This window comes from Cyprinus carpio, unplaced genomic scaffold (genome assembly GCF_018340385.1).
Source record: "Cyprinus carpio isolate SPL01 unplaced genomic scaffold, ASM1834038v1 S000006746, whole genome shotgun sequence".
NCBI lineage: Eukaryota > Metazoa > Chordata > Actinopteri > Cypriniformes > Cyprinidae > Cyprinus > Cyprinus carpio.
The window spans coordinates 1,902,513-1,916,253 of record NW_024879345.1 but is presented as its reverse complement, the minus strand read 5'-3'; the positions used below and the strand labels follow the sequence as shown (position 1 = coordinate 1,916,253).

The 13,741-nt window shown below is 34.9% G+C and overlaps 1 protein-coding gene across 1 annotated transcript; it reads right to left on the bottom strand.

The window, feature by feature from the left end:
• Window positions 1-6,425: 6,425 nt before the first annotated feature.
• On the bottom strand, window positions 6,426-13,631 carry LOC109104908 (cytochrome b5 reductase 4). The gene is given in 15 exon segments (XM_042755739.1): window positions 6,426-7,102; window positions 7,230-7,391; window positions 7,533-7,619; window positions 8,439-8,589; window positions 9,046-9,195; window positions 9,309-9,449; window positions 10,061-10,183; window positions 10,458-10,490; window positions 10,583-10,676; window positions 10,773-10,830; window positions 11,189-11,261; window positions 11,613-11,733; window positions 12,499-12,599; window positions 13,220-13,373; window positions 13,521-13,631. Coding segments are annotated over 15 exon segments (1,584 nt in total). The 5' UTR covers window positions 13,602-13,631; the 3' UTR covers window positions 6,426-7,047.
• Window positions 13,632-13,741: the final 110 nt, after the last annotated feature.

The window sequence follows — 13,741 nt, the reverse complement described above, 5'->3', positions numbered from 1 at the left end:
TAGTTGGGTGTTATGGGAAGTGTTCCCAGTTCTGGTTGACCTAATAAATGCAGCCTAAAAATCCTTTAACAGACTTGAATATTATGAATGTGTAATGTATAAGCCAGGTTAAAGAGATGGGTCTTTAATCTAGATTTAAACTGACAGAGTGTGTCTGCCTCCCGATCAATGTTAGGTAGGTTATAGAGTTTGGGTGCTAAATAGGAAACGGACCTGCCGCCCACAGTTGATTTTGATATTCTAGGTATAATCAAATTGCTAGAGTTTTGAGAATGCAGTGGACATGGAGGACTATAATGCAGTAAAAGGTAGTTCAAATACTGAGGTGCTAAACCATTCAGGGCTTTATAAGTAATATTTTTAAAATCTATACGATGTTTAATAGGGAGCCAGTGCATTGTTGACAGAACCGGGTTAATATGGTCATACTTCCTGGTTCTAGTTAGAACTCTAGCTGCTGCATTTTGGAGAAGCTGGAGTTTGTTTATTAAGTGTGCAGAACAACCACCCAATAAAGCATTACAATAATCTAACCTTGAGTTCATAAACACATGGATTAACATTTCTGCATTTGACTTTGAGAGCATAGGTTGTAATTTAGATATATTTTTGAGATATAAAAATGCAGTTTTACCAATGCTAGAAACATGGCTTTCTAAGGAAAGATTGCTATCAAACAGCACACATAGGCTCCTAACTGATCACAAAGAATTGACAGAGCAGCCATCAAGTCATAGAGAGTGTTCTATATGCAGAGTTTTAGGTCCTATAATTAACACAACCGTTTTTTTTTTTTTGTTGTTGTTGTTGTTGTTGTTTTTTTCAGAAATTAGCAGTAAGACATAACTAGTCATCCAGTTTTTTATATCAGCTATGCATTCCTTTAGTTTTTCAAATTGGAATGTTTCGCCAGGCCGCGAAGAAATATAGAGCTGAGTATCATCAGCATAACAGTGAAAGCTAACACTGTGTTTCCTGATGATATCTCCCAAGGGTAACATGTAAAGCATGAAGAGTAATGGCCCTAGTACTGAGCCTTGAGGTACTCCATACTGCATTTGTGATCGATATGATACCTCTTCATTCACTACTATGAATTGATAGTGGTCAGATAAGTATGATTCTAAGCATGCTAATGCACTTCCAATAATGCCAAATAGTTTTCTAGTCTATTCAAAAGAATGTTGTGGTCAGTAGTGTCGAACGCAGTGCTAAGATCCAATAGCACTAATAGAGAGATACAACGATCAGATGATAAGAGCAGGTCATTTGTACCTCTAATTAGAGCCGTCTCAGTACAATGATACACTCAAAAACACTACTATAAACCAACAAAGAAAAAAATATTCACTAAAAAACAACAAAAAGTATCATGAAAATAAAAATTCAAATACCTTAAAAAGAAAATTTTACAATCAAGACAGGTCTGTAATTAACTAGTTCTTTGGGGTAATGTTGTGTTTTTTTTTTTTGTTGTTGTTTTTTTTTTTTATGAGAGGCTTAATTACAGCCAGTTTGAAGGTTTTGGGGACATATCCTAATGGCAATGGTGAATTAATAATAGTCAGAAGAGGATCTATGACTTCTGGAATAACCTCTTTTACGAGCATAGATGGAATAGGGTCTAACATGTTGTTGGTTTAGATGATAACAAGTTTACACAATTCTTCCTTTCCTATAGTAGAGAATGAGTGCAATTGTTCCTCATTTAGTGAATGATTCATTAATAAACCCAGTTTCTTAAAAAAAAGTTTTTTTCTTGCATTACCATTATATTTGGTACAAAGATCCTTATTTTTTTTTTTTAATTTATTTATTTTTTTTACATTGAATTTAATGTAATACAATAATTTTTTTAGATTGCAGGCTATGAAAGCCTCTCAATTCAAGATGTTAATGAAAGGACTGGAGTGGTGTGTATTGCTTGTGAATTATTGTGATGTTTTTATCAGCTGTTTGGACTCTCATTCTGTCGGCACCCATTCACTTCAGAGGATCCATTGGTGAGCATGTGATGGAATGGACTACAAGACTGCAGAAATGAGCATAAAACATCAAGGGCCCTTGATGATGATCATACACCCAGTGCAATGTGGCGCCAGGCACGAAGCAAGTGTTTTTGCTAGTTTCAGCCCGACACAGTTATCATTTTCACATCCTGCGCCACGTTGTATAAATAGCAAATGCATTTGAGCCCTACTTGCATTCGTGTGCCCATGGGCATTCTGGTCTGAAAACAAGGTGTGTTCAGGCACATTGTTGGCATGCTGGTATTTTTAGGCAACTGAAATAGGCTGCATTTCATTTTTAGGCAACTGAAATAGGCTGCGTCATTGACCTAATGAAACCTGGTCTAAAATCAATGAAGCAATTATTTACATTTTTTTTTTTTTTGTTAATTAAAGAATGCGTTAATAATATGTGCTTATAGGTGGGTGAACAACGTGCGTACACTCTGCTTATTACACAAACAAGGATGCGCAGTAGCTCAAAAACAGGGCAAATAAAACAGGGCAAATATTAAAAATAAAAAAGTATTACAATATAAAAGATTATTATTGTGCCCCATAGATCAAACTTTCCACTTGGAGAAGCATTCAGTCTTTGCTTATGCAAATTCCGCCATGTAAATAGCGAATCCGCCATGGCGTGAGCGCAACTGGCTTTTAAAGGGAATGGGAGATGAGACTCTGATTGGTTTATGGCATGTTATGCCCAAAACACACCGATTACTCATTAAGAGAATAAGGACAACCCTTTTAGACCATGAGCTGGGGTGCGCCGACCATTTTTCCCGTCCTTAAACTAGCAAAAGTGGATACGGACATGCCCTAAGTGCACTTGCGCCTTGAGTTTTAGACAATGCCCTTAGATAGTTAAAATATGGACATAAAAATGTAGGTTTATTCTGTAAGATTCTGACATGCTTCATTTAATCAAGCAGTCTGAAAACGGTTTATATATATATATATATACATATATATATATATATATATATATATATATATATATATATATATATATATATATATATATATATATATATATTATATATATATATATATATATATATATATATATATATGTATATATGTATATATATATATATATATATATATATATATATATATATGTATATATATATATATATGTATTTTTTTTTTTTTTTCTTCCAGTTACAGCTTAGTACCACATCCCACCCTCACCTTGAAGCTATCTGTTGGAAGTCATCAGTGGTTAACGAGTTAGTCAAACAATCATCAGTTTTTACAGTCATTCATATTTCAGAGCTTTCTTCAAGAAATAAATATTTGGAATGCAACGTATCAAACACATTTTATCCCATGTATCATGCCATGAACAGAGATTTCCAGTAGTGATGTTACATATGACACTGAAGCTTCAAAGCATGTATCGAATACTCAACAAAGTTTCTCAGGAAGCTCCGTGCCGGAGCGCATATTGTTTTCAGACAAACACACCATCAACAAAAATTGAAGCCTCGCTTTCTTCCCATTCAGTGAATGCTTCACTTTTGGAACTTTTCCACTGTTACGTCTTGCTTTGGCGCTTTTCCACTGCAAAGCACAGTACAGCACGACACTGCTCACTTTCTGGTGCTTTCCCACTTCAAGGTATGGCTCGCTTAAATAGTACCATCTCGGTTGAGGCTATATGAATAGTTAACCATTCAAGTAACGCATCAGACCCTCACTTACATCCCTGCCCTCCTCCTCTACAGCCTGTGCCAGTGCCACCACAGGCTCTGCTGCTGAAGGTGAATCCCATGCATTCTTGTAGGCCTCTCCACGACTCTCACAAAGGTTATGTAGAGCACAGCATGTCAGCACCATAGATTTCACAAGGTTGACTGCACGGTCATTTCCTTTTAGGCTCATTCTACAGAAACGTCCATTTTTCTTTCCTTAGCCTTTACAGAAATATTACAATTGAAAAACACATTAGGGATACAATTTATTTTCTTTTTTTATATATATTTTAAAATAAAACAATGTGTTATTTGAACAATTAGACCTTCTTGCGCTGTCAATGTGGCAATATTTGTTTTTAATTAATTATAAAGAATTCCAAGCTCCACAAAACTGTTCGTCCCCACAGCCATGTACAGAGGTGCTTTATTTTGCAGTCAAAAACAGGTTTTTCTACCATTTAAAATACAATAATGCATTCATATCTATCAAATATATGATATAAATGGCATAATAAAAAAATGCTGAATAAATATTATAAAATATATAATGAAAACAGTGGTCCCCTGAAGGTGTGTCACTGGTGTTACCATTTGACAAAAATCTGTTATTTTGAAATAAAAATCACACTGACATCACTTTACTTCCTGTTCCTATTTTCTAAAGATCTATTAAAAATAGGCCCATGTTAAGTCCACTGCTTCTTTTCAGTTATCAGAAATTTTCTCTTTTAGTTGACGTCACTGGTATGACCTATTTATTGTTAGGGAATTGTAAAAAAAAAAAAAAGAACTACAATACAAATGGATTTAACTACTTAATTTAGTGAGTATACCATGATTGACAACATATGGTTTGATACCTTACAGCAGACATATTGTAAACTGCATTTTTCGTGAAATTTTTTTTAGATCAGTATATCAGGTCTTATGTGTCACTGGTGTTACTGTGCTGTGTTACTGTTACTGTACTGTTTTTTTTTTTCTTTCACATTAAATAAAACATAACAAAATCACATTACTTCCATCATCATCATTATTCTCCAACAACTACTACAACATCTGAAAAAAACAAATATTTCATAAAATCTTTTAATATTGATAAAATCTTTTAATATGGAAGGTAACACCAGTGACAAAAATGGTACATGTGGTCTTGAAATAATTGCACAAAAAAAGCAAAATAAACAAGCTGTCATTAATATGTATTCATAAAGTCAAATGGTAATCTAATAATGTGGTCTAAGTTTAAATGTTAGAAAAATGAATCAATTTTAAGACATTTTACCATACCAAAAGTGGAAGTGTCTGTAGAATGACCCTTTAATCTTCCAAAAGCATTTTAAACCACTACACGTGCTCTGCTGATTTTCATGTTGTAGACCTGCTGTTCTGCTGTCAGCGGTACAGTGTCAACAAATGGTTTTAAGAGCCAGTTCTACAAGGGATAGGCAGAGTCTCCTAGGATAGTAGCCAACATTCACCCCACCAATGTTGCTGGTGTAAGCTGGTATGTAGTTCCCCATAGTGTGGACAGTCTCAAAACCTGAACATCATGCAGGCTCTCAGGCAGTCCTGTGAAAACATTCCAGAAAAGTCCTTTACTCATCTACAACACCTTGAAGGGTGATGGACTGCCAGCCTTTAAGGTTAAAACAGTCAGCGATAGTCCTGTGGCGCTATGATGGGAATGTGTGATCCATCAATGACACCAATACACTGTGGGAGCCCCCACCTGTTGTAGGCAGCCATTTCTTGAAACTTCTGCTTATCTAGAAAACAAATTTGGCTCCCACTTTATATTAAGTGGCCTTACTATGTACTTACATTTTAATTAATCATTTGGTACAATGCACTTATTGTGTACATGCATGTTTTTACATTGTACTTATATTTTAAAAATACCTGCATGCAATTACATCTGTAATTAATTTCTGTAATTACATTTATAATTACACTGTTGTCCCATCCCTTACACCTAAACCCATCCTTAATCCTACCCATACCACCAACCCTGTCCCTAACCTTATCCGTATCCCACCTCAATAGCAGCAAAAGTCTATTGCAATACAATATGAACACAGTAAGTACACTGTACAAAATATGATAGATCTGAAATACACAAAATACTTTTTTTTTAATACGCAATATTGGCAGCTAAGTAAATTATATGCTTTGTGGTGATACAGCAAACCAAGTAATGTCGTCGTCTACGCTTTGCTGTACGAGTTCCCAGACTCTCTTGTATTTTTCTTTGTTGCCATCAGCCTCCTTTGAAACAAACTTTTTCATCTTGCAGGGAAAAACATCCACATGCCGAGAATCAGCTCTTTTGCTCTTGTTTCACGCGCTTACAATGACATCACGGCAGCAGAGGCAGCACAACTAGTCTATAATCCAAACCCACTAATTGCAGTGGAAAAGCGAGTTGAACCAAATCGTACCACACAGTGAAAAAGCACCACTTGTGTGTCGGAATATTTGAACCCAAACCAGTTATTGAGGTCCATTTACTAAGATTTTTTTTTAATATAAGACTATAGCCTATAGGGAAAAGCTTCAAATATTCAAGAGTCGTCATTTATCCATCCCTAATTTCAAGAACAACCTGGTTTGCTGATATAACAGAAAGCGCTTTGCTATAGTAGTTTTTTTTTTTTTTACCCATTGAAACTTTTCATCCCCTTCTAAACTGACATCAGACCCGTGATACAAGTTTACAGATTTCAGTTCACAAACTATATTTATGTAGTTTACATTTCAGTAGGGAAACTGCATTCCAGTTTGATAATTTAACATATTACAATTTTATCTGTACATACACTGAGATAAAATAAACTTAAAAATAAAAAAACGGCAGTCAGATTAGCATTTCCACACAGCAATAACTTTACTTGTAAAATAACCCATCTCTTGCATCCTGATTTACTGAGCCATTTCAATTTGCTATGTGAACACACAGCAACAAAACTGTTTGCATGTATTGCTTCCTCAGTTATGTTATGTTTTAGCTGCATTACACAAGTGCTCTAAATCTTCCATGTCATGAATGTATCTGAAAACACCAACTGATCATATTTTTCATTGCAAAAACTAACATAGGAGAATTATTGAGCATTATTTTAAATTACAAAATAATATAATAGTTAATAATAACAGAAATGTTGAGAAACAAACTTCTGATGTTTGTCAGTGCAGGCTTTTGATTGTGCCAATAGATTTCTACAAAAAAGAATGGCGTTACAGCTTTTGTTTTGACTGGGAAGTGCATTTTATATGCATAGATATAATCCGCAAGTATGTGTATAAGAAATCCATGTTTCACTTCAGGGTCCCAATCAGCCCTGAAAAATGTGAATTTCCTCTTCACTGAAGTCCAGCTGTCTGACCAATCTGTGAGAGAGTATCCATTGAGAAAAACAAATCAATACCTTAACCAAACAGTAAAAACATGCCATAACTCAAACAGTTTCAGATATATCAAATGTTTGCGTGTGCAAACCATTAAAAAATGACTCACTGCACTGCTAACTCTGTGAATTTGGCTGGGCCGCACACACACACTAAACACTTGGCTTTTTCTGGTCTCTCCAGGAAGTTCTGCAGCATACAAGCATCTATCCGCCCTCTTCTGCCTTTCCAAGAGTCTGTAGGCTCTGACAGAACGTACTCCACGTCAAACCTAAGAAACATACATGCTAGTTAGGATGCTGCCTAATGACAGCCTGAACGGAATCAACGTTTGAGATCACTGTACTGTCATTCAAAAATGTGACATTGCTGATAGAATGAACAGTCAGATATATAATGGGATAAATGATACCTTTCCTCTTTTGTACAAAGTTCATCCAGCTGAGAGCACCAAAGTATGTCCCGCTCCTGACGGTTAAAGAACATCAGCTTGGTTTTTCTGAAAAGATAAACATAAATTATTATTATTATTATTATTATTGTTATCATTTTGATAAGTCAACTAATCTTACAAGCATTTTACAGTAAAACAACCATTTTCTAAAAAAAAAAAAAAAAAAATCCTAATGAAAGAAAGAAAGCCCCAAGAATTAAAAGGCATCTATCAGTAATACAAATGTCCATGATAACTGTTTGGCATTGACAGCTGCATTTGCTTGTATGTGAGTCTTCAAAGTTTTGTTCATTCAGCAGATTACAAACAGCTGTTTTAAAACAAATCTTAATAATTGAACAATTAAAGTCTCAACCATACACAGGTAACCGTAGCGATGGCATCAAAGATGGCAATGTCCATAACATCGGGAAGCTTATCACAACTGACTGCACGTTATTAATCCAAATGAGGTATAAGTATCTTTTAAATAACCAACAATGGTTTTAAAGCTTTGTAAATGAGTATGAGTATTTTTCTATGAATAATGAATAAACTCGCACCTGATGAACCTTTGAATACACAGAATAAACTAAACCTCTAATGATTAACAGTGGACTTACTAACACACTTATACCATTCAGTGTGGCTTTAACATTATATAATTTGATAGACAACTAGCTCTTCAGATTTCATAGTGACTTTAATGTGATGAACTGCTACGTTTATGCTGCTAGGACACCAGGGTAACTGACTTTACTCATCGATTAAAACCACCTTGACACCAGCAAAAGTTCTTGCTACATTTGCTTTTCGGCTGGTGACGTAAATAGTGCATGTTATTGTTTTTTTTTTTTTCCTTTTTCACATTTGTACAGGGCAGACCTGATTGATGTGAGGTCTTGTAGAGCCAGCCGTATGAGACGAGCCATGGGTGTGAAGCCTGTGCCGGCTGCTAACATGTAGAGATGAGTGACATCATGCAGGATTCGCGTACTGAAGGACCCCTCAGGACCACCTACCGACAGAGAGGATCCTGGAACAGGCCAGAAAGATGACAGGAGTTAGAAAGTTTTGTTTGTGATCCAATGCAATTCCAGTGAAACTTACTATTTGTGTGTGTTTTTTTTTTTTTTGTACTATTAATTACTAAGTACTATTTATTTGTTTTTTTGTTCATTCTGTATGTGCAAAATAGGGTTGTGTATCATGAAATGAGAAAGCTTTTTAGCTATTATTCAATCCAAATTTGAACTGAGATACTAAACAGGTACTATCATTAGCATTTGAGTTTGAATAATAAAAAATAAAAAAGTTAAGAAAAGTGAACTAAAATTCAAAGAAATCCATTTAACTTTAATAAATGGTTTAACAAATCTTGCAAACAGGTTTATGGACAAGGAAGGGGTTCAAATTCCAGCTAATGAATTGCCCAACCATGGTGTAAAATCATGTTAAAAAAAAAAAAAAAAAGATATGAGAAGTTACTAACCAATAGGAAGGCTGGCGAGATGTGAGGTCAACAATCCATCAGGATACAGCTTTATCATAAGATTTAAGTCTGAGCCCATTTCAGCACTGGATTGTGAGGAAGGTATTAGCGACTGATCCACTGGTGTGTAGGGTTTCACAACATCTGTACCTGTGCACCAAACACACAGAACAAGCCTGCTGAACACTCCATAAAACCATCACCTTCCATCAGTTCTCATCAGATCAGCAGAGCATGTGCTGTGTGACAAAGTGTGGTATTACCCTGGAGAGATGTTTTGAGGTAGACGTGTCTCCCCACAGGAACTTGCATATGTGACCCTGGAGGAAGTTGTAAACACAAGACCTGCGTGTCGTGTGTGACGTCTGATTTCGAAACCAACACACATTCCCTGTAGAAGAGCTCTGTGATGAAACAAATGTTAATAAACTATTATAAATTATTAATTATTTATGTTTTACCAAGTTTCATTTATTAAATAAATAAATTAATGAATGCGGAAGTGAGGAGGGAGTAAGGTAAAGGAACAAAAAACTAACTAGTTATATATTAAAATATTTGTATGAGCCAAAATATGTGTTTAAAAATTATTTTACTTTGTCCTAGAACTGTACAAGGGTACTAAGATTTGTAATTTCAGAGTTTAATTGTGTAAGAAGAGGAAAGTAGATATGAACACCTTTCCAAAATGACTCCTTGTTTTAGCCACTGATGCATATTTGATTTGAAAAAAATTAATGTATAAGCACCATGGTAAAAACATCAACATACAAATTTGAAATTTGCTTTAGGAACAATTAGTAAATAATTTAAAACTAAATTAATTACATAGAGAACAAATAATAAAGGGCCCAACACTGAGCCTTGTGGTACCCCTTTACTTCATGTTATGTTACAAAACAATACAGCATCTCAAATGTGTTCCTCTATGCCTCTATCTTTTTGAAATGAAACTGCAAATTATCTGAAATTTAGATACTTTTCTGACAATTAGGATCATACATTTGTTACTCACCACGATCTTTACACTGAATAAATGTGTCATGGTGTTCTAGTGGTTGCCCCACTTTCATCCACTTGTCTTTCACAGATTTGTGCAGACACACCTGAACTTTTCCTACAGTGTGGGATGTCTGGACTATAAGCACAGGACAACAAGGAAACACTTATTTTGAATGAGACAAATAAATGATTGATTATTTAAAATAAGCATAAAGCTTAAATAATAGTACCATGTAAATGTCACAGTAAATTAAAATCAGTAGCAAGGTACTGTAATCTTCAATGAATCACAGTAATATTAGCTGACACTATCACTCCACCATGGTACGGCCACAGTACTTTTTGTACAGATAATTTTCAATATAATTCTAGATTCAACACAAAAAAGTCTAATTAAACATACAACTCACCATCAACACGTCCTTGAACTTCACTAGATAGGCCTGAAAAGAAACAGTGTTATAAACTTGATATAGAGCAATACACAACAATGTTCATGCCATGTCAGTGGCTGAAGAAATGCAAAAAGACCCACGCCAGTAGAGAAGGTAAGACATCCCCCCTAAAAGCATCTCCACCCGAAGAGTATCTCCCTGAAGATCCACCACTGAACAGCCAGCACTGGGAATCTGGTGAGGGGAAAATAACAGCAGATTTGACTTCTTTTATATTTGAGAAAAGACAACCAGATAACCACTGCATTTTGAGAATGAGTTGACACCAACCTTTCGTTTGGTGTAAACAATGATATTGACAGTGCCATCTGTCTGGAACCAATCATATCTAAAGATGAAGAATAAATATACAGAGAATCAGCCAGAGTGACTATATATATAAATAAAATACGTTTAATATATATATATATATATATATATATATATAAATAAAATACGAATACTTTGAAGCGCTGTTACTAAACTCTCTCTGAGTAGTTAAAAAATAATAATAAAAAACCTCTGGTTCACAGGCTGAATCTACCTGGGATTAAATGTAACCTCAACATTACTAGCCAAGACCATTATTCATTTGACCACAACCAGCCCTAAATGCTGCATAAAATGCAGACCAGATGATACTGTACCAAGAATGGTTCACTCAGTATAATTTTTATCATAATCATGACATAATGAAAAAAACCTACCGAGGGCGATGATCTTTGGCAGGGAGAGGAGCAGATAAAGGCTCCTGTCTTGAAGGTGGAGGGACAGACAAACCTGGTATGAAGAGTACAAAACACATAATTACTCCTCATGAGTCAAATAAGTAATTAAGTAATACTCAGCATTTATAACTAGAAATCTGCATAGCTGAACTACGGCTCTGATGTCATACCGTTCATGAAACAAATAAACATCTAATCAGACATAACAACAAAAACTGAAACAACAACATCAAAAATCTTATTTCGGAACCTGAAAAAAAAGAAATATTCTTGTACAATAAAATAAAAACATTTTAACAAAAACAAATAAAACTATTGATTATTTCATACAAGAACTTGGCCAAAAGGCAGGATTTTTGTATGAGAATAATTATATATTTTCACAAAAATGAATGAATTTCACTGAATTATTTTCTACTATCAAAAGAGCTGACAGAACCTTGAAGAGCAGGACTGGGCTTCACTGCCATCCTCCCCACCAGACACTCCTTCAGCATGGACTCATAATTCACCCACCGATGGACTTAGGCAGACAAACATCAGCAATAATTACAAATCATTTGCAAGCTAATAGTTTATAGTTAATTCATAGTTTATAAAGAGAAGTCTAAAGAGAAGAGAATATTTTCACATAAATGTGAATCAATTCACTTTACATAAACATTTCTTTAAATTTATTTAGTATTAATTAATAACTTTTAATGTTCTCATTAACTATTAACAACTCTGGTTTAAAAATCAGACTAGCCTCATTGTTTATATGCAGATACACATATGAAATATTTACATGTAAAAAAAAATTGATGCATAGTGAAATGTAAAGCACAGCTGTTCAACATACAATTGAGTCAACTTTTTATTTATTATTTTATTGTTCACAAATTCAGCAGAATCAACAGATTAATTCCATGAATTCAACATTCATATTAAATAAATACTTGCAGACATCTGCACATCTATAAAGTAGTAAGTAAATGTACATATAGTAGAACCACACTTAAAATACATACAAATACACATGAGATCATGTTGTTAAAAAAAAACGACAACAAAAACCTACTGTAACTCTTAACATATGAGCTAATTAAAAAGTGTGGGGGGGGGTGCAAAGTCTATTTATAAACTATGAATTAACTAGTTTATTATTTTACACACATTATTTAGAAGTAATTGTAACTGTATTCTTTATATGAAGTGTTACACAAAAATCATTTGAGAGCAAAATATGGACATAAAATATGGTTTTCTGAAAGCCCTGTTTTCAAACGCTCTGCCCAGAGAGCATTTACCTGGTCAAACAGCTCAGTGCTATCAATCCCAGCAGCCCTCATCAGCTCCTCCTCCCCACCAGGGTGGAAATCCATGTAGGCACTCACATTATAGACCATACCTAGAGAAAGCACACAAACATCTGATCTGACACAGCTCTAACATCTTTTATCTCTTGTCTGGACACAAACCGAACTGAAAGAGGTCACTTATGCTCACCAAGGCTGCATTTATTTCATGAAAAATAGTGTTAAAAATATTATTACGATTTAAAAATATCGGTTTCCAGTTTTAATATATTTTAAATGTATTTTTTATTTATCTGTTAGCATAAGTGAATTTTCAGCATCATTAATCCAGTCTTAAGTGTCACAAGATCCTTCAGAAACCGTTCTAATATGCTGATTGGCTGCTCAATAAACATTTCTATTATCAGTGTTAAAAACAGTTGTTCTGCTTCATATCTTTGTGGATACCACGATTTTTAAGGACAGCGGTTTATTATTTATTTATTAACTTCAACTTGACATCACAAAATAAATTACTTTATCATTACATCAAATAAATTAAATGTTCTTGATTTTATTAAATTTTTTTTTTTTTTTTTTTTTTTTTTTAAAAGTCCTATCGAATCCAAACTTGAGTGAGATACATTCCCAAAAGCTTCCTTAAATTCACCTCAGCATGCAGAAAGCTTTACTGAGATGAGTTGTGCTCATGATGTGTATTTTGATGTTATACCTCTAATGCAGGTCCAGCAGTCGTTTCTGGTGTTGTGTTTCTTCAGCTCCTCTTCTGTCACCTCAATCAGTCGACCTCTCAGTCCGGTCAGATCGCGTCCACTCTTGGTCAGTCGGATCCAGTCCAGGAGACTGTGACCCGGCTTTAGCGCCACCTGTACTCGTTAAACACAGCAGTAAACATCCAGCGCTGTACACACAAGGACATCTGAATGGTAAATACAGAGCCGTCTCGTTTTTCTATGCATTTAAACCACGCATTACATTATTTCTATGACAATACTGTAGTTCAGGAGACCAACCTTATTTCTGGACTGACCGGCTGGTGCGACTCTCTGCTGGGATCCAGCTGCCGGAAAAGACTGAGATGGCACATTTAACATCTCTGGTGCTTTAAAACAAATCCAGTTCCCGAGAAAATCTGCCCACACACACTAGATATCACCGATTTGATGAAAATACACTGAATGTCACTGATCAGAGGAGTTTACACTGATGAGGAAGTGCTATGGGAGTGTTGTGA